The 22,378-nt window shown below is 39.9% G+C and overlaps 1 protein-coding gene across 6 annotated transcripts in view; it reads left to right on the plus strand.

The window, feature by feature from the left end:
* Positions 1–22,051, plus strand: part of PDE1C (phosphodiesterase 1C) — a 749,644-nt gene extending 727,593 nt beyond the window's left edge. For 3 of the 6 annotated variants that reach the window (XM_071215096.1, XM_004463301.5, XM_058296804.2), the window contains one exon: positions 19,062–22,051. In XM_071215096.1, the coding sequence (XP_071071197.1) occupies positions 19,062–19,231 (170 nt within the window). In that variant the 3' untranslated portion in view covers positions 19,232–22,051. Of the gene's footprint in view, positions 1–6,263; positions 8,365–19,061 lie in introns of those variants that run through there. The other 3 variants (XM_058296801.2, XM_058296806.2, XM_058296805.2) reach the window with 1 other exon arrangement.
* Positions 22,052–22,378: the final 327 nt, after the last annotated feature.

Here is a 22,378-nt window from a genome sequence, read left to right on the forward strand (position 1 = left end):
AACAACGTGACAAAGTGACCTGATTCCAGCCTGCTGTGCTAGGGATCAAGAGCAGACCTGCTGTGTCCAGGGCTTCTGAGTTGCAGTCAAGATCGCCTTGCCTATGACCATAGTTTGGCAGTCTACACTGGTCCCACACTGGGTGTCTTTGGCTCTGGGCTTTTAACCTATCCAGAGCCTATAGGGATGGAGTGGGTAATTCCCAAAACCTTGGGCACAATTAACCATGCTTTGTCTGGCAGACATCTACCACCTCACTGCTCCTTCCCACCCCAGGAACACCACATGCCGCCTCCACCTGGCTCAGATACTTCTGCCCCTCCTCTCTGTGCCTCGCTGGCTTCTGCTCACTTTCCAGGCCTTTCTTTGATACCACAGCTATGTGAGAGACAGTTCTTCTTAACCACCAACAAATAGCAGCTTTTTAAAAAACCACAGCCACTAAAGGCACCTATTTGGGGGTTTCAAGGTTTATGTGTTGTTTTCTTCTCTACCATCTTCCTGGCTAAATCCAGTATAACCAAACCAATGTGCTGCAGGCTAATCCAATTCAGCGATTAAGAGATACAAACATCTGCTGAGAATTCCGGTCAAGGTAGCCGAGTAAGTTCATTCCTGCGATCTTTGACTCACCTCCACAGTCCCCTCAGCCCTAAACATATGCAAGGACAGCGCCAAAGAGGAACAGCTGTGGGGACCAGAACTAAAAGAAAACTGAGCAATGTGCAGACCCAACTGTGCAGGGTGGAAGCCATGGGAAGCTGGACTGTGCATGGGAGCAGGGAGTGTGAGCAAAGAGCATGGCTCCTGCAGAGCAGCACGAATCAAGAGGGCTCCCTGGGAGGGGTGGGAGCCAGAGGCAGGTCACTGCCTAAATTCAGGCCATATGGTGAGGAGGCTCAAAAACTGCTGCTGACCTGTTACCGGGAATGACAACTTAATAACAGCTGGAAGCTGTCAGCCTAGAGAGGTGGGAGAACATTGACACAGCTTTTATAGCAAACCAAGCTAGCTCTGGAATTGGATCTGCCAAATCCCCAAGGTGACTGTGGGGCAACAGTTGTAAAATGCTGTTGAAAGTACCTGCTCTGAAATGTAATAGAAGGTCATGGTCCAGGTGGAAGTCACCACAAAACCCTAGACAGGCAAGGGGGCAGGGGCAACAAAAAGAGAAATAGGGAGGCAGGAGGGGAGGAAGAACCCAAAGCTAAAATAGCTTCTACTTAAAATGGGCCAAAATTGAACGAAGATGTCTAATGTTAATTGGATGAGCCAACAATAATATCAGTTAAATATGGCCAAAATCAGCTGTATAACAAACCTCCTTAAAACTTACTGATAGAAACAAACATTTATTCTCTCTGGTCTGGGGGTTGGCTGGCAGTTGGCTGGTCTAGGCTGGCCCAGGCTCTGCTTGGCTGGGCTCACTGCTGTACCTGGGAGTTAGCTGCGGTAGACTAATCCTGGGCAGGGCTCTTTGGCCTGCCCAGGACCCATTGCCTAGTTCAAGCACATCTTCTTCTGGATATGGCAGAGGCACAAGAGGACAAGCAGATAAATGAGAGGCATCTGTGGCCTAAAGTGAGGAACAGGTACACAGTCTTATCCACCCATGCAATGGACAAAGCAAGCAACATTGCCAAACACAAGGTCAAGAAGAGGAGAAATCTGCCCTGTCATAGGGAGGGAGCACTGCAGAGTTATATAGCAAGGGGCAGGGGAGGAAGGGGGGGAGGAACTGATGCCAGTAGCAATGTACTGCAGAAATCAACTAAGACATGAATTCCTTTTGGATAGAGCTAATTTTTGGTGCAGGCTATCAAACACTTTAACATACTTTATTTTAGGAAATTCAAAGTGCCAAACAGAGGAACGATAGTTCTTAAAACAACAATAAAGTAAAACTTTATAGAAACAAAACAAGAAGAGATAGATACGTAAAAGAAGCAATTAAAAATCAGAAATCAGGAAAGCAAACAAGCATAGAGTCATTAAAATATTTAATAAGGAAGGAAAACTCATTTCAAATACAAGGTTTTGGAACACAACTGAAAGAAAATAAATATTGGAGAAGAGTCTTACCCCAAACACAGTGTAGAGAGGAAACCAGATCAAAAATGAAAGAGTATAAACCATGCAACTCTTAGAAGAAAATAAGTGTTAATCTTCATTACCTTGGAATAGGCAATGATTTCTTAAGTGTGATACTTAAAGCATAGGCAATCAAAGAAAAAATAAAGTGAGTGCATCAAAATTAAAAAAAGTGCTTCAACGGACACTATCAAGAACGTAGAAAGACAACCCACGGAAAGGGAGAATATACTTGCAAATCAAATATCTGATAAGGGTCTAGAAACCAGAATATATGAAGACTTTTTACAATTCAACAATAAAAAGACAAGCCAATTAAAGTTGGGAAGTAGATTTGTATAGACATTTCTCCAAAAAAGATACACAAATATCAGTTGTAAAGATGCTCACCCTCATTAGTCATTAGGGAAATGCCACATGAAACCACAGGAGATACCATTTCACATCCACTAGGATGATGAGAATAAAAAGAGATGAGCAGTAGCAGGTGTTGGCAGAATGTGGAGAAATCGAAACCCTCATACATTGCTGGTGGGAATCTAAAATGGTACAGCTACTGTGGAAAACAGTTTGACAGTCCCTCAAAAAGTTAAACATAATGTTACCATGTAACCCAGCAATTTCACTTCCAGGTTTACAACCAAGAGAATTGAAAACATACGTTCACACAAAAACTGGTCCACGAATGTTCATAGCATCATAACTCATAATAGTCAAAAAGTGGAAGCAACCCAAATGTCTTGTCATCTTATGATTGGATTAAAAAAAATGTGGTATATCCATACAGTGAAATATTATTTGGTCATAAAAAGGAATGAACTGATACATGATGCAACATGGATGCACCTTGAAAACATTATAAGTGAATAAAGCCAGACACAAATGGCCACATTTTGTATGATTCAGTTTACGTGATATGTCCAGAAAAGTCAAATCCATAAAGACAGAAAGTAGATTAGTGGTCGCTAGGCGCTGAGGAGAGAGGAGAGTGGGGAGTGACTTCTCATGGATATGGGGCTTCTTTTTGGGATAGTGAAGATGTTCTGGAAATAGATAGTTGTGATGGTTGCACAACCTTGTGAAAATGCTAAAAAAGACACAAAGTTGTACACTTTGAAAGAGTGGATTGTATGGTATGTGAATTATATCTCAATAAAAAATGAAAGCTTATAGAGGATGGATTTAATGGCTTTAAAATACATCTCTCATTAGTTCTAGGGGGTAATGGTAAAGGAAAAAGTGGTGGACAAGCAATATTTCAAGAGATAATAGCTGATAATTTTCCAGAATGGAAGAAAGACTCAAATTCCTTAAAGGAAAATGCACCCTAATTGCCATACCTAACTAAAAATAAATGCACACCCAAAAACATTGTTGTGAAATTGCTCAAAATCACAACAAAGGTAAGAAAATCTTAAGTGTTATGAGAAGTTGGTAATATTTAGGGAAGCAGCAAACAGATTTGCCTATAATAAAGTAAAAATCAACCGATAGCAGAATTCTCATTGGCAACAATAGACGCCAGAAGACAGTGAAGATTATATTCCAAAGAAGAATATATTCCAAGGGCTGCAAGAAACTAAAGCAACCTATACTAGCTAAAATAGCTTAGTTTTTAGTTAACGAATGAAGGCAAAATAAAATATTTTAGTACAAAATACATGCAGTTACGTAATTGACCACTAACGAACTTTTACTAAAAGAAGTATTAAGGGATATACTTGAACAAGAAACAAAATGAACCCAAAAGGGAGGTGTAGGAAACAAGAATTAACTGTGAGCACACAAATAAGTGGAATATGTTGGTAAATTTGATTAAATTTTAACAAAAAAAAAAGAATGTCCAATTTTTGCATTAAAATAGGAAAAAAGAGGTATAAATAGATGAAAGGAGAGATATCAATAAGGAATTAAAGAGTGTTAAGATCCATTTGTCTTTGGGTAAAATTTTGTAATTTTGTGACTTTGTAACATAAAAGATCAATAATTGAAATATAATAACATCTAGATCAGCAAATGAACAATAAAGTCAATATAGAAAATGTATCAACTTAGCGGGAGGAAAGGATGAAAAAAGAAGCAAAGGATAAAGGATGTTAAACATGGAACAAAAATTAGATTGTAGAAAACAGTCCGGTAATATCAGCAACACAATAATTACAAGTGACTTAAACTTAGATATTAAGAAAATGGAGATGACCTGATTAGATAAGAAAAAACAAAATCCAGGTCTATCCTGTTTTTCTTTTTTTAAAAGAGATACAAACTTTTTTTAAAAAAATCACACCAAAAGTTTGCTAATGTATGGCATAAGAAATTCCATGCAAAATATAAAGCTGGTTCTTTTGGAAAATTTCACTTGTTTTAACATCTTTATAGCATGCTATTCTATAAATATGCCATTAGATATTTAGTGATTCCCCTATTACTGCTAATTCAAAAAATTCTTACCATAATGTTGAACAAGAAAAGCAAGTTGAAGCACAATATATGACATCTAAGACAATTTATATTAGGTTTTTAAACATGCAGAAATATATATTGTTATAGATGCATACAAATGCAATAATTGCATGCATCTATGCACAGGAATAATAAACATCGAATTCGGGATGATGTTTTCCTTTGGGAGAGAGGAAAGTATCGTGGACAGATATGCTGGGCATTTCAACTGTACTCGTGATACTTGTATTAGTCAGTCAAAGGGGTACTGATGCAAAATACCAGAAATTGGTTGGTTTTTATAAAGGGTATTTATTTGGGGTAGGAGCTTACAGCTACCAGGCCATGAAGCATAAGTTACTTCCCTCACCAAAGTCTATTTTCACGTGTTGGCGCAAGATGGCTGCCAACATCTGCAAAGGTTCAGGCTTCCTGGGTTCCTCCCTTCTAGGGTCTTGCTTCTCTCTGTCAAGGTTCCTTTCTTCCCAGGGCTTGTTTCTTCCTGGGCTCAGGGTCCTCTCTTCCTGGAGCTGGTCTCTTTCCTCTGTGAGCTTACTTCCCAGGGCTTCTGTTTAAGGCTTCAGCATCAATCTCCAACATCAAAACTCCAACATAAAAAATCCCCAACTCTGTCCTTTGCCATACCCTTTATCTGCGAATCACCACCCACCAAGGGGCAGTGACTCAACGCCCTAATGACATGGCCCAATCAAAGCCCCTATCATAACTCAGTCACGCCCAGGTACAGACCAGATTACAAGCATAATCCAGTATCTACTTTTGGAATTCATAACCATATCAAACTTCTACAATACTTAATCTCTTTAAAATTCTTTTTTTTTTTCCAGCAAATAGGCAAAATGTTAAGATTTGATTAAACCCTATGGAGAGTATGTGGGTATTTGTTAACATTATTATTTGTACTTTTCTGTATATTTAAAATATTTTATATTAAATAATTTTAAGTGAAAAATCTGTGGTTCTTTGCCAAGACAGTTTTGTTTCAGTTTATTCATGCAGATGTGATTTCACTTATCAAATAAATAAAATGCTTTCTCTTTCTCACCTGTCGGGTGGAAAGGGTGTTGGGATATGAGGATTGGGGTCTAAAGAAAGCTTTGCAAGTAACATGTCTCAATCCAGAAGCCACCAGAGCTCACTTTATTGAAGAACTGCAGGTGTGGTTTCCAAGATTATCTAAGGGGACATCCTGGCGTTTCAGCACGAGAAAACTGCTCTGGGGGACCTCACCGTGATTCCTCGCACGTTGTCTTTGATAAAGTAATAGCACTTGTAGCCATTTTTTCCACCGCCTGCTTTACCTAATGCTCTGTGGGATCTGTGAACCCAGTCAAGCTCCATGGGTGGGCCATAAACGATGGAGACCTGGGCAATGTTGGCGCTCTCAAGAGGAGGGCCCAAAACTTCACCACCTCCGGCAGTCATGGCTACTAAAGTTGGAGACTAGTCAGTGACTCACTTCCCAGCAGATTCCCCAGGGCACCTGGTCACATCACTTTCCTGAAGGGATTCTTAGATGGACAGGTACGAAGCATAGTCGTTAGTGGGTGCATCTAGCTGACTGCTCCTTTCGGTGTGCTTCTGCTGGGGTGCACAGTAGTGTTGGCAGCGGGTGTGGCTCTGCTTATAAACTCCACTGCCTGCTGTAGATAGTTTGTGTGTTCAGATACCTCTGGCCTGCAATGACATTGTCATGTGTCCTGTTTTAGGGGACTACGGATAAAGCGTCCATCCAGAAGATCCCTCGGAAGAGACTTGACCAGCTCTGAGGTCTGAAGACATTTTAGGAAGCTTATGTTTCTTTTACCAAAACAAAATGTTAAGAGTATTGTGAGTTCTTAAGGAATTATCTTCAAAAATAATGATTTCTGACTTCCCCGATTTAGATTTTTAATGACAACTTAATGTGAATTGCACACCCAAATATCAGGGACAAAGTCAGGTTCTTGAGATGTATTATTTTATTTAATCCTCACAACAACCCTTCAACCAAGATACTGTTATCTCCATTTCACAGGCTGGGATACTGAGGCACAAAAAGATTAAATCGCTTGCCCAAAGCTAGCAGTTGGCAGGTGAGAGAGCCAGGATTTAAAAACTTAGCTTGACTTCCAAGCCTGTGCTCTTTGCCCTGAGAGTCATTGCCTGTAGGTAAAGATCAGTGTACTGATCTTTCTTTCACACGTGTGTTCCTTTCTTTCACACATGTGTTCTACCCAGGGATTAGATCAATGACCCATCTATCAATGTCAAGCAGATAGATGGAACATGGAGGAGATCCTGAACTATCTTTTAGGTGAGGACTCAAAGCTATGGTCTCTGCACCTGCCTTTTACCTTGAGTTCAGTTTGAGGGATGGCATTTGTTTTTCTTCCTGTGGACTGGATCAAAGCTCATTTGTAATGTATTGATTTAGTACTTCAGAACTGTCCAGAAGAAATTTATCTTTACAGGCATCTTCTGACTAGGTCATTATTAGTGTGAATAAAAGACATCGAATTACTGATATAGCCCTATATTTCTATATTTACACACACACACACATACACAGAACAATGCACATGTTAATAAGAAAAAACAAGAAAATACTTGTTTGTATAATCTCTGAAAGTGTTATCTTTTTTGGAAAAGCGAGCATCATGTACTTTGTGTTTGCCAGGACAAACAAAATGCAAACAAAGAACTACATTTAAGATAATCATCTCCTTGAGGGAGTGTTCTTAATTCTTAAAAAAAAAAACAACTATCCTCAGCATTAATTCACAGGGCTGCTGGGCATTTGAATATGAAAATAGCTATCTTTCAGCCTTATTTAATTGCTGCTCCCCTTTTATCTATTTGTTAGAGGAAGGGGGCTTGAAAACTAGCCCTCAGTTCCTCTCCGCAGTGAGACCTGGAGAAATGAGCTGAGTTTGCAGCATTCTTGTGAAGCAAAGGTGTTCAGGCCTTAGACTTGAAGCTTAAAGGAAAAGAACTTGCTGCCATTCTTCTTGAACAAACACAGGCAGCAAATCTCGGTATCAGGACATTGCTGAAGCAGAGGAGATATATTAGGTTCTCCAGATTGCAATCAACCTTCCCAGCTGCTGTGTAATCTGAATGGTTTGTTGAGTCGGTAGTAAATAGATAAAATGAATGTTACCTCACATGAAGGTTATGAAGTGTATTCAGTCACTAAATATTTCACAGCACCCACTGTTATCAGGACTGCAATTAAGTTGTGGGTATGTAAGTATGCATAACAGCCTGTACCTGTCCTCATGAAGTTTAGAGCCAGGACTGCATTATCTGTGGGGTAAAACAAAAGATGCAGCTAAGAGATCAGGGAATCAGCAGTGCAGGTAAACGTCCAATGAAGGCAACTCAGAGTTATTATGGCTCAGCGTAATAAATGCAAAGAGTCTTAAGAATCAAAAGTGACCTTGTCATTTACCATGATTAAAATTTGGGGACTGAAATCCCTTCCATTTTATTTGTTGTCTAAGCCATACTTCCCATCTGGAATTCTGAGCATGCCTTTACACTCATGGTTAGCATTGCTCAAAGCGATTGAACAGACCCCCATACTTTTTTATGCAAACTTATTTTAGAATGTGGGCTAGATGACTTTGCTTTGTTTAGACTGGCACTCAGCTTCAGGGAAGTGGTTCCCTCAGGCTGCTGATTGGGGAAGAGAAAAACTAATATATATATATATATTTTTTTTTTTTTTCCACAAATGCACATTTTGTATGACTGGTCTTTTGTGAATCAAAATAGTGTATTCTCTGCCAAATATTCACAAATAAATGTATTACGTCAATCTCTTAAGTGTGTTGTGAGGTTTTTCAAGTAGTAAAGAACAATTCATCTTGGAGAATTATGTGACATTTTTTTCACTATAATAAAATACTACAGGAAGAGGACCATTAAAAGGCACCAGTAGGGGAGCAGATGTTGCTCAATTGGTTGAGTGCCTGCTTCCCAAGTACAAGGTCCTGGGTCTAATCCCTGGTACCTCCTTTAAAAAAAAGGCACCCTTAATGATCTTCTGTATTTCTGAACCACTTAATAATGGTTGTTATATACCAAGTACCAATGCCATACTGGGCACTGAGCAAGGTACCATGCATATGTCATTCTCTCATTTATATTACCTTTAAAATCCTCACAACAACCCAGCAAGCTGATCTCTATTTTTCCCAGCCATCGGGAACAGAGAGCAAGGTCTCCATGTGATGACCAGGTTCAGTCAGCTGCCTAAAGCCTCTAAATCTAAGGCTAACCTGACTTGTTCTCAAAGTGGACTCAGCATCTAAGTCAGTGTTTCTCCACCCTGGCTACATGTTAGCTACACTGGGCATTAGAGTATAAACGGATGCTTGAGCTTTGCCCCAAAACAATTGATCCAGAGACTCTTGGGGTTGGGGAGACTAGGACATCAGTACTTGTTAAGGCTTCTCAGGTAATCTAATTTGCATCCAAGCTTGAGAACCACAGGTAGAAATAAACAGCTTCAAGTTGGATGAAGAGCAAAAAAGATTGGTTTTCATCTGTTCTCTGTGGTCATATATTCCCCTAGAGACCTGAAAGTGCTGGTAGGCTGTCCTTCTGTATTGGACATTGTGAGTTGGGTCTCTGAGGTTAAACTATGTGGACCACTAGATTATTGTGCATTCTCATTTTCTTGAAATAAAGTAGTTGGAAAGCCAGAGTCTTTAAAAATGTAGCTCATGGGTTTAGTTGTTCTATTTTTAATATAAAATACTCCTTGCAGGGTTTAAGAATAGATTATTACCTTAGACAACACTACAGCTAATGCACATGTTTTAAGAGTAATTTTCTGGCTGGATTAATGTCGCTAAGTTTTACTTCTTCCATGGGAATACAATTCTATCAGGATGACCTCACTATCATGCTTTTGTATCTTGTGGATGCAGATAAATTTCCTGGTTGGAAAAGTATGCTGCTACTGAATTTTCCTGGCGATTGCATATCTTCCAGATAATTTCTGAAATATAGGCACTTCATCTGAGGAAACGGATAGAAATTGTTCTCGAGCGAGCAGGTGCTTTCATGTATACCACATCTTTTCATTCTCTCCATATTTTAAGGTGGAAAATTGAAAGTATGGGCCCCACTCACAAGGGAGCAGAGTCAGAATTTGAATCAGGTCCTCTTGCAAGGATGCTGGGGAGCTGCAAATGTGGTAGTAGATGTGAAAACACTTTGAAAGCTGCAGAAAAGGAAGTGCATGCTCCTGGGCTCCTTACCGAGCAAGCGTTGGGTGTATAAAAGGCTGTTATATTTTACTCTCATTAAAAATGCCCCAGGGGATGCCTAGATAATGATGGGAGGCTTTTCCCACCTTATCTGGTGAGGCAAATTAATATCTTCCACTGTGCTCCTTAGGAAAAGACCAGCTTGGCAAACAAATTCCACCAACCTGCTAGGGTGAGAGGGTATGTTACTGCCTCTGGGGACTGGGACGGTCCCTTCTTGAGTTCAGCCCTCTATGAAGATGATTTTGGCTGATTTTGCGCATTTCCATGCCCTCATCATCAGAACTCAATTGCTTCATATGAAATTAGCTAATGTGGCTAATTTGATCGGAATCAGGCATAAGCCAAATTTGGAAATCCAGTGAATTTGAAAAGGTGTCCTAGAGAGGAGCTAGGAAGAGCTCAGAGAGAAGACAAAGGGCAAAATGAGGCACGCAATGTGTGTTCACCAGCGTCAACCCAGTCCTGCAAGAAATGGCAGTGGCTGTTCTAGAAGTCTTTCCTGTCGCTGTATTTGTTAGGGTTTTCACCTTGCATTATCTCCCGGCGTTCCCCAGAGACGTGATAGTGACTGATAATGAAAGTTGCCGTTAAGTGAAGGCATATTCTATGCTGGACACTGGTAAATGCTCTGTGTGCACCATCTCGCTGAGACCTATTGGAAACGTCAAATGCTTGGGTTTCAGAGGGGAGCTGTGAATCCTAGGAGGTTCCGGTCTTGCCCAAGGTGAAACAGCTAGTAATGGGGTAGGGAGGCTTTACAATCTGATCTGACCGTAAAGCTCTCACTCTTAGCTCTTAGCCAGGTAGTATGGACGTGCTCTTTGTTTCTCCAAGTCTTAGATGTATTTAGGAAAGATCAGCTGACTCCCAATGTTGGCACGTCTGGCTGGAGATTCTCTCACATCCCTCCTGTGATTGTAGCTACTTACAAAGGTATTCAAGTATCCAATCTGTGGCACAGGTATACCCTCAAATATTGATAGCATCATTTTAACTCTTATAACTTACTCTCGTAATTATTGAAACTAACTTGCTCTGAACTTTGGCCCAAGGTTATTTTAAATATGGGAGGAAGGGGCAGGAGTGGGGCTGCTCAGACTTGAATCTGGACATCCCACATGCTAGCCATGTGACTGTCAGCAAGTCACCGAAGTCTCTGTTTCCTCACCAAAAAGGCAGTGATAATAGTGCATGTCTCATAGGATTGTGGTAAAGATTAGAAGCTAATTCATGTTAAATTCTTAGCGTGATGCATAGTACCGCAGTTAGTATTCAACATAGGTTAGCTATTGAAATTATTTTACCATAGCAGTTCCCAAAATGAAAAATCACAAGCTCGGGTCTTATGTCGTCCCTTCTTCGGGGGAGCTGGTGTTAACATTCCAATCCACTGCAATTCAAAATTCATGGATATTCTGTGCATTTTTAAAGAATTTTCCACCCAATTCCAGGCAGACACCCCAAATAGATACTGATTTTAGAAATGGGATTTTGTTCTTCATGTAAAACAGCATTTAAAGGCAATAAGTGATTATTTTCCATTTTGTAAGCTTAGCATATGTGTTGTACATGGGCATGTGAATGTTTGTGTGTGTGTATAAATGCAGAGAAAAAATGTCTATAGATGGAAATGTTTTCTCCAAAGGTCATATCATGGCATTCTTTGGAAGAGAAGAAAACTGATGTCTATTGCTGCTTCTTTTTTTTTTTAAGCTACCAATATTACAATTTATTTGGAAGCTCAGAGTAGACTGTTTTGGTGCTATTTAAAGTAATGCTCTGTGTGGCAGTTTGAGATTATTTTATGAATCCTAAAAAGAGAAATATTATGTTTGTAAACTAATCTGTTCCTCTGAGTGTGAAACCCTTTGATTGCATTAAATTCAGCTGAGGGCATTTGATTACCTGTTAAGACTGCTGTAGGGTTTTTTTTTTGGACTACATATATCAGTGAGGTGGGACTCAGGTTGAGTCCCCACCCCTTGCTTGGGTCTGATGTAAAGGGACATTCACTTAGACACAGGAAGAGAGAGCTGTGTCACTTTCGATCCTGCCATATGACAGAAAGGAGAAGGCTCAAACAGCTCAGGCCTCAGGGAGAGCTGAGCCATTTGCCTGTTAGCTTACAGCTGAAATAGGGAAGAGCAGAACGACTGAGGCTGATATAGGAGATCCAGAAAGCAACAAGCCCTATGCCAGGAGAGAGAGGACTAAGGGATCATGTAAGCATGACACCTCAAGAGGCTGGGCCCACAGAGCTCAAGAGGAAAGGTGGAACCCAAAGGGGAAGGCTGAAACCTGGGCAGAGATGGGCAGCCATCTTGCCTCACCATGCGGCAACACGCCAGGGTCAACAGTAGCTGACTTTGGTGAGAAAGCATCTCTTATCATGCCTCACTTTGGATTTTTCACGGCCTTGGAACTATAAGCTTTTACCCCAAATAATTCCCCTTTATAAAAGTAAACAGATTCCTGGTACTTTGCATTGGTACCCCTTTGGCAAACCAAGACACTCTGTAACTGAAATTCAGAAATTCTCCGTACAAAATGCCTCTGCACTGCAGTGTGGTAGTTTAAAAGATCACACCAAAGTCCAGGGGATTGAAAGAATGGAGACCGAGTCTAATAAAAATCATTATTTAACTCAAGAGAGCCCTCAAGTCAGAGGAAGACTAGTGAGGATTCTCTCTGCTCTGCTCCTCTCAGTATTAAGCAATGGGGTGTGCTGGAGTGCTCGGTGATTTCATCCAGTATTTCTGAAGGTGTTTTCTGCTGAACATTTGATGAGATCCTCTCTGATAAAGGGCATTCCAGAGCCAAATAAAACTAGAGAAAAACTATGCACTGTTGGCTTTTCTTCTTAGGGATTCACAATGCATATGGCTACTATGTGAGGCTCTTGAGAAGTCCTGCGGTAAAGATTCTGGCTTAACTTTAATGCAGCCTTTGTTGAAGTTAGTCGAGGAACCCTTCCCTCCCCCAGTAATATTTCTAATATTCCTAACTTTTTTGAAGGATATTTTGGGAAACAGTGAACTAATACAAAAAAAGCTTAAATAAGGGAATTTTCAGATCCTCATTTATGTTTTAATAATTGGATCCAACTAACAGCTATATTAATTTTATCTGTGAATAAATCCAAACCTATTTTCTGGAGAAGAGTAATCCTAGTCTCCCCCATCCAAATCTTAAGTGACAACAAAAAATGCAGCCATCTAGCAAAATAATCAGAGAGAGAGAGAGATGATGGTGGTGGCAGAGGAAGGGCATAAAGTCAAAGGCAACTTTGGGAGGAATCGTGGTCAGGAAAAGGTGAGAGTTAAGCACATGAGAATTAAAACTTCCTAAAAGAGCATCATATGAAAAGCAAACATTGTATGTAATTGTAAAATAAAGGATGGCGATGCATCCTTTTTTGTCGTGAAATTTGCTTTTCCTAGCACGTTTGGAAGTAATAGAAAAGAACAACCAAAGAGACAATGACAATTAAATACAATATGTGATCCTGGATGGGATCTAACAAGGAGAGACGGCTCTAAGGGACATTATTGGGACATAAGAAAAACAGACTATAGACTATAAGCTGTATGTCAATGTTAAATTTCTTCAACTTTGTCACTACATTTAAGGTGGATACATGAGTGAATATACTTGTTCCTAGGAAATGTACACAGCAGTATTAAGTGTACAAGGAATATGATATATTCAACCTATCCTCGAGTTCAGAAAATGCATTGATAAAAAGGTAAGTAGATAAATGGATGGATTGATAGGTTGACGTACATAGAGGGATGATATGGCAAATGTGGCAAAATGTTAACATTGCTAGATCTGCGTATCTGGAGGGAAAGGGGTATATTGCAGTTCTATGTATGCAGTGTGCTTTATCTTTGTAACTGTCCTGTAAATATGAAAGTCTTTCAGAATAAAAAGTTTAAAATTTTTAAAAAAAGTACTAGAGATACTAAATTTCCCAAGTTCAGTCTCTGAGCAGAAATACCTGCCTTTGTCAAAATCTTCATTAGCTGATTAGATCATTTTCTCCAAGGGAGTTGCTCTAAGGGACAGGAACAGACTTCTTGAATGTGCCCCCAGGGGAAGAAAGTGCCCAGCTTACTGCTAATCAAGCTTGCGGGGAGGAGGTTCTGTTCCCCCTTGGATCTTCTCCACCAGGGGAGGGCTCAGTTGGGGGACATGCCCAGCCATTGAAGGTGGGAGGGTCGTCTCCCAGGAACAGCCAGAAGACAAGGAAGCAGAGTCCTTGGGGGACCACAGCAGCACCCCAGAAGAAAGGTTCCCATTAAATTCAAGATGGTGCCCTCCTCCCTGACTCTGCTATTTGGCCCTGTCATCAAATCACATTCCCCTGTCGAGGGAGAAAGGCAATGAATACATATAAAACAGCACTTTATGAATCCTTCCTTTTTTCCACGTTTTGAGTTAGGGTGACAGCAGGCATATACATATTTCCACGATCTCGGTTGGGAGCCTCTCTCTATCAGCGGGTTCAACTCTATTTGCAGCAACTCCAGTGGCAAGGAGAGTTTTTGTTCTGACAATCAGAATTCCAGCAAACGGTAAATGTTTCTTCATGCTGAGAAGTGGGAAATTCAATAATACTTTGGCTGGGGTCATGCTGAGTAGCGAAAATGGAATGAATATGGAGAGGGACTGTGGCTTGAAGAACAATAAATCAGCTAGCCCAGAAGTTTGCAGCAATCAGCTTTTAATCAGAAACTCTCTCTTGCCTCTACTCCATTCCCTAGGGAAACAGAACTGTTTTTTTTTCTATTTGTCCTAGAGTGTTTTGTGGTGTGAGCACTTGTTTACCCTAAGAAACAGAATTAAGCACTCTGATATCTTCTTTAAAAATCCTTCTTTTTGCATACATTTTTTATCGCTACAGGACCATTGGCTGCAAGTCTGCTGCATGTTAAAGGCACAGTTGGCATGGTTATAAAGGAGCTTGTCGCAATAGCATCACCTATACTTGACCACTCTTCTGTACACAAGCCTCCACTTTCAGAGGGTGTTACTTGAATGGAAATCCCAGGAGAGCAGGGTTTTTCGTCAGTTTGTTCACGGCTATATCAGCAGCACACAGTAGATGCTTTCAATGAATGAATGTTAATCTCCAGGCTGTGAAAAGTATCCTCAGCTATGGACTTTCTGAGAGATCTAGTATGAAAGCCCAAAGGGAATTCAGCTTTGCTAACTTTCTCTCTCTTATATATATGACATTGTATTATAACTCTGATATATGATTTCATAGGAGAAAATTTCAGTAATATGTTTTCTTTTTTAAAAGTTACATAACTAAACCTGATTATCACAGAAAAAATAGCAAGTATAAACAACCAATAAGAAATAAAATAGCCATATTTATACTATTCAGAGATAACCCCTGCTGTGATTTAAATGCATGTCCATCCACATTTTCCTATGCATGTATTTATATTTCTTTATAGTAAGGAGATGATTATATTCACCTGTGTTATTTTCATTTAACAATATCACATGACCTTCTACTTGTATTAGTAAATAGATATCGGTATCACTTTTCCATTGCATCACAGTAATATATTTCGATAATATACCAGAATTTATTTAACCAATTGTCCCTATAATTGTATATTTAAGTTGCTCCTCATCTTTTGCTGTTATAAACAGAGCTATGGTAAACACCTGTGATCATAACCACCCTCTATTTCCCTGTTTGGGGAAGAATTTCGCAAAGCTGCACCTGGGCAGCCTCATCTACTGGAGCTAACCCCTCTCCCCCTTCAGGTCAATCCACTTGTGTCCCCCAGGCCCTGCAGGCACTCAGAGGTCATCCTCCATTTGGGGCAGTCACTCTGTACCAGCTTTGCTTCTTCATGCTTTTTTTTTTAAACTAGTTGCATCATCGGCGTCTTGGTGCGTTGCTTCGCCAGGCAGGGGCCTGCGCCTGTCCGCACCGGTCTGGGACACCTTTTTTCTTTTTTTAACAGGAGGTCCTGGCCTTGAACTGGGTCCTCCGTATGGTAAATGGGAACTCAAGTGCTTGAGCCACAGCCGCTTCCCTTCTTCACGCCTTTTACCTATTATCTCTAATCTTTTTCTTAAATTATCCCTTATTCAGTCTGTGTTTACCTTTATTCACTTTTATGTTGTCTCACTGACTGAACACTTCCCAGCAGGATGAAGTGGAGCCCGCAGGATGTGGGTGCAGGAGGGCAGCATAGAATCAATTAGAAGAGTCAATCTGTACTTTACCTTCTTGGGTTTACAGAGATGCAGGTTAAACGATGCACTTTAAAATTTATTATTAACTAGGTTGCATGCTTTACTCAACTTGCCTTAGTTTTTATCTAATATCCTTTTTTCAGTCCCAGGATCCTATTTGGGATACCACATTTCATTTCCTAGGATGGCTCCTGAGGTTCCTCTTGACGAGACAGTTTCTAAGAATATCCTTGCTTCGATGACTTCGATAGCTTTGAGGAGTACTGGTTAGGTATTTTATAGAATGCCCCTTAACTGCGATTTGTCTGATGATTTCTTTTTTTCATTGTGGCACATTCATTGCATTTGGTGAATACATTTTGGAGCAATGCTGCACCACACGGATAATAGTTTACATTGTAGTTTGCACTCTCCCGCAGTCCATTCAGTGGGTTATGGCAGGATATACAATGTCCAGCATCTGTCCCTGCAATATCATTTAGGATGTCTGATGATTTTCTTGTTATTGGCCTGGGGGTTATATATTTGGGGGGAGTAAGATGACAGAGGTAAAGCCCTCTTTTCATGGCACTGTATCAAGGTACCTACTGCCAACATGACATCACTATCTATGTTGACCTTGGTCTCCTGGCTGAGGTCGTGTTTGCCAGGTTTCTCCCCTTTCCATACTATACTCTGTGGAAAGAAGTTACTGAGCCTACACTAAAGTTATGTTCTACCTCCATAAGGACAGAGTGTCTGTATAAATTAATATTTGGATTCTTCTTGGTAGGAAATTTATCTCTTCTTCCATAGTTATTACTCATCCAGTCATTTATTTACACCAGTGCGAACTTGTGGACAATGGTTTTATACTTTGGGTTATAATCCAAGACTACTTTATTTTGTTGCTCAATCCATTCTCATTTGGCTCTTTCAGTTGGCTCCTAAGTCCCCTCATTGTGAGATTTTCTCTTATTTTGTTTTCTGAGCACTTTCTTATGGCACTTCAAGATGTTCCAGGCTCATCTTGTGTATTTTCTGCCTCAGTCCTAAAAACAGCCATTTCTACAAGGAGACTTGGTTTCTTTTATTGAAGAATGGCGCTAGACACCAAGTGCTAGTTACTTGGTATGCTCATTGCTACTAGGCCCTCTCAGCTGATAGAGCAAGGAAATATATGAGTGTAAACTAACCCCTGTAAATGCACATATCTATAACTAGTTCTATATGTAGCCACCTGTATCTATAGTAAGCTAAACATGGATTCATACTGATGGCTGCAGCTCTAATCCCTTACCATGCCGCTGTTCTAGCCTCTTCCTCTTGCTTTTCCGTAAACTCCCATTCAACAGAGAGAAACCTGGCTCCCACCATCCACCATCCACTTACTAGTTGTTCAATTCTAGCTGTGTACTGTGTGGCAATTTCAGAATTGTTAACCTATAGCCCTGTGGAAAATAACTTTATCAGTAAGAGTACAGTAATTGTATACTGTTTCTTTTAATGTTAGTCCTATAGACGCCACTCATTTTCAAAGTTATTTAGGTCAGTTCCTTCTCCCCCCACCGCCCTTGGGTGAGATTGTTTCATACATTTGTCATGCAGTTACATTGTTTTGTTACAAAATGCATTTCTTCCTGGGATCCCCAGACCACCTAAATGATTTTTGTGTGTGTGTTTTCATACATTATGATTCACTCTTTTGCTATAAATTACTTTGGGTTTTGACAAATGCATATTGTCATATATCCACAATTAGACAATATTATAATAGCTTTAATGCCCTAAAAATCCCCTGCATTTTACCTATTCAATCCTCTCCTTCTGCCACCCAACTTCTGGCTATCACTTATCTTTTATAATCTCTATAGTTGCCTTTCCAGAATGGAAATTGTATACTTTTTATATAGTATTGTAGCCCTCAGACTGGCTTCTTTCATTTTGCAATTTGTACTTATGATTCATCCATGTCTTGACATGGCTGGATAGCTCCTTTGTTTTTATTGATGAATAATATTTCACTGTATGGATGTATCTCAATTTCTTTATCCATTCAACTACTGAAGGACATCTTGGTTGCTTCCAAGTTTTGGTGATTGTAAATAAAACTGCTATAATTATTCATGTGTAAAGTGTTTTATGTAGACTTAACTTTGCATATCAGTTGTATAAATACCTATGAGTGCAAAAGTGCTGGATTGTACAGTAAGACTATTTTTAGTTTTATAAGAAACTGTCGAACTGTTTCTACAATCACTGTAACATTTTCTATGCCCACCAAGAATGAATGAGAGTTCCCGTTGCTCAGCATCCTTACCAGCATTTGGTACTGTTGGTGCTTGGAATTCTAGCTTTTCTATTAGGTGTGTAGTGGTATTCCATTGTTGTTTTAATTTGTAGTCCCTAATAACAAATGATGGTGAGCATCTTTTTGTATATTTGCTATCTGTATATCTTCTTTGAGAGGTGTCTGTTCAGATCTTTTTCCTACTTTAAAAAAAATGGGTTGTTTGATATTTTATTGTTGAGTTTTAAGCATTCTTTATATATATCGGTGACATCATTTTTATCAGAAATATGTTTTGCAAATATTTTCTCAATGCTGTACGTTTTATTAGCACTTCAGTTTTGCTTGCCACTTTCCAACTCTAAAAGCTTATGTGCATTGCCAGATGCTGGCTAATGACAGAGCTCTGCTGTCCTCTGTTTGCCTTCCTCGCTCCCAGTAGTGATCTCACTGCTCCCTCGCACTGCCTTAATCCCATCTGTCCATTGTCAAAGAACCTTCTTGTTCTGGGACCAGCATTGTCTATCTCTAGGAATTTCTTGTCTTTATTTTAAGTGAATGACTGGGGTGACAATGTGTTCATTCATCTATCTGCAATAAGGTCCCCAGTGAGAGTCCGACTCTGTTTGTTTCCTGGTTTGAGAGGAAACAGGCAGGTCTAGGGAAGAGGAGTTTGCCCAGCGTATTTAGGGGATGCCATGTCACTTGTGAGGCTAACGGTTGTCTGTCTTCCTTTCCATGGCCTCCAGTCATCAAGCCTCCTTTGCGCCATTTTAAACGCCCTGCTTATGCCTCCAGCTCCTACGCACCTTCAGTTCCAAAGAAAACTGATGAGCACCCTGCAAGGTACAAGATGCTGGACCAGAGGATCAAAATGAAAAAGATTCAGAACATCTCACATAACTGGAATAGAAAATAGGTCAATGGAAAAGGAGGGAGGGAGGGAGGGGCCCACTCTCTGTGCTCATCAACCCAGGTGGGTGACCCCTCTAAGACCCACAGGCCTCAGGGCTGGTGTTGTCATGGGTGACTCCACCAAGGGGAAGGGAAGACACATGTGATTTCCCATCTTTAGTGCTATTGTAAACTCACCAATCACTGGATTTAGAGCTAATCCAGAGTCTGGCAGAAAACCAGTTAGAAGGTTTTCTTTTTTGGCTTTTATTGGAATAGGTCTTTCAAAGTCTAAATTAGATCAAAATTAAAATGATACAACCTCTGTAGAAAAAACAAAATTCTTCCTGTTACTACTTTTTCTCATCCCTTGAAGTTGACTTGCCCCAATAAGAATTTTGGTGTAGTAGTCATCATTTTAACAAATGCACTTCTTAGGATACTTTTCCCAATTTTAAATATACTTATTTAAAATTCAAGTACATATGTAACTTTAAAAGAAAATGCATTTAAATGAAGAATAGTGCTTCTGAATATAACAACCTTAGAGGGAATGGAAGACCAAAGAGTTATTTTCATGGTTATTTCTTTTACTCATTAAACTTATTTTTAAAGGAAATTTGATTATATAAATGTTACATTGAAAATATAGGGGATTCCCATATACACTTCCCATACTTTACCTCACTTACAAAACCTTTCATTAGTGTGGTACATTGGTTACAGTTGATGAACACATGTTGCAGCATTGCTACTAAGCATGGTCTATAGTTTACATTATGTTTTACACTTTGCACTGCACAGTTTTATAGATTTTGACAAAATGTATAATGGCTTGTATCTGTCATTGCAGTATCATTCAGAACAATTCCAATGTCCCCAAAATGCCCCATGTTACACCTTTTCTTCCTTCTCCTTCTCCTTAGAACCTCTAATGACCATTGCCTTTATATCAATATTACAAGTTCTTCCATTACTAAAATAATAATAAGTCTACTTCAGTCAATAGTTGATTTTCTCCTTTTGTTTGTTCCACTATCTTGAGGATTTGGGGATGGTGATGCTCACTCTGCTACCAATTGAGAGGGGGTTAGAGGCCATGGGATAGATGGATGGAACTATCTTGTTTGCAGTTCTGTTTTTTTGGGATGGATACTGTCCATCGTCATCCTTTTATTAGTTGTCCTGGGTGAGCCCCATGAACTGGAGAGTAGGAGTTGGCTGCAATTCTGCTGAGATTCCTGGTTATTTCTAAACTCGGCCTTCACAAAGCAGATCCAAGTTTTTTTGTTTTGTTTTGTTTTGTTTTTTAAAGAAGGCCCTTTTGGGTCTTCTCCCATACCTCATGCCAAATAGCCTCTTTGTACCTTTACAGACTTAAGAGTTTGCAAGTGTTGCATTTTGGCTTAGTTTCTCTCTGATCCTTCACTTCCACCCATGTTAGAAAATGCTGGAAAGCAATGGGAAGCCCAAGCCTCAGAGACTCCAGGTGTGAGGTCCACCCCAGCAGGTGTTGTGGTCCTGTGGTCCTGTGGTCCTGGGGCAGGATGATGCAAAATGCTGAACCTAGTTTGAATTCCTTGTCTCCAGATTTTCTCCATAAGATTGGAGATGCTTTTACATTAAATTTCAGATCATCTGTCTAATGAGCCACAAACCCATGGCCCTTTGGAGTCCCAATGATTTCACAGCTGTTGGTGGAATAGAAGGTTCCCTAACTCACCTCTCTTCATGGGGGCATTTTACACCCTCCTGTGTCTCTCTGGAGAGATTTTACTTGGGGACTGACAACATGGAAACAGCAAGGTTCAAGGTTAGAAACAGTCTATGATTCCCTCAGAAACAGCCTGGCACAGTGCAAAATCTACGCTTGTTGTCATGTAGGTCTGATCTGCAATCCTTGTCCTGGATATCACTTCTTTGCAGGTTGCCAGTCTAGTGGTAGAAACTTAAAAAGCCTCATTTTGCTCAGCGAGAAAGTGGGATTCACAATACCACCTCTGAATTTTTGTGATGAAGATTAATGTTAACGTATGTTCTGAGTGTTAGTGCTGAGCCTGGCAAATAATAGGTGCAGGAGGATTCACCTGCAAGGACAAACTCTCCAGGACACCCCGACAAAGAAGGAGCTGTGCCTTCATGGCCATATCCTTTGGGGCTTGATTATAAAGGATTTAAGGTCCTCTCCTCTTGTTTCCCACAGTTCATTTCTAAGTTGAGCCAGCTCCAGAGTTTAGTGCCCTTCATACTATTGGGATATTTATTTATAATGTGTTTTATGATGGTATTTCAGGGAAATTTAATTACTATATATATATATACTATATATATATACAAAAGAAATCACTGTGACTTTGTTAGGGAAGCAACTGCAATTCCTAGCTCCCTGCCTGGTGCCTGGGCAAGAAGGCTCTTCTGCAAGCAGGTCTATTCTACCTAAATTAGGTTAACTTGACAGGTACTTTCTGCCTATTTGTAGACGCCTTAGTGCTTGCTGCACAGACCCCTGGCCACACAAGGAAACTTCCCCGTGAGGTAATGACCTTGTTGCCCGATGGGTTAACCCACAAGTGATGTTACTCCTCCATCTTTCAATACCTTCAGCCTTAAAGGTTTCCTGTGGCTGTTAGAAGCCCTGGTCCTGGGGAAGAAACTTGACTCCTTATATATTCTTTTATCCCAAAAATGTTATTTTTCAACCTTGGTTTATATTTTAGTTGAGCAAATGTACAGATGTTGAGATGCTGCATTGTTTGTAAAATGCCTACCATATCTTTTGCATGATGAATTGTATAGAAATGCCAGATTATATTCTTACAGCAAATTAAAAGATGCTTTTAAAAGACTTTCTTGTATTTGAGTCATCTTTTTCCTTCTCTGGAATTCTGGGATTCATTTGAGAAGAGTTGGATTTTCCCATAACTTTTTCCCATAATGTTGACACTAGTCAGTCCTGAATATCTCGTCAAGATGAATAATATAATTTAGGCTTTAAATTTTGTTTGCTGATTATGCCAGTGATGGCTGTTTTTAAACCTTCTCTTTCCTCCACCACTAACTCAAGACATTAATTTGTTGATCTGAGTAACCAATACAAGCATCTAATCAATGAATGAATTTGAGTGTTATCACACTCAGTTTATATCATTCCAGGCTAGATGGTGTAGCTATC

Source organism: Dasypus novemcinctus, chromosome 5, assembly GCF_030445035.2.
Source record: "Dasypus novemcinctus isolate mDasNov1 chromosome 5, mDasNov1.1.hap2, whole genome shotgun sequence".
Classification (NCBI taxonomy): Eukaryota; Metazoa; Chordata; class Mammalia; order Cingulata; family Dasypodidae; genus Dasypus; species Dasypus novemcinctus.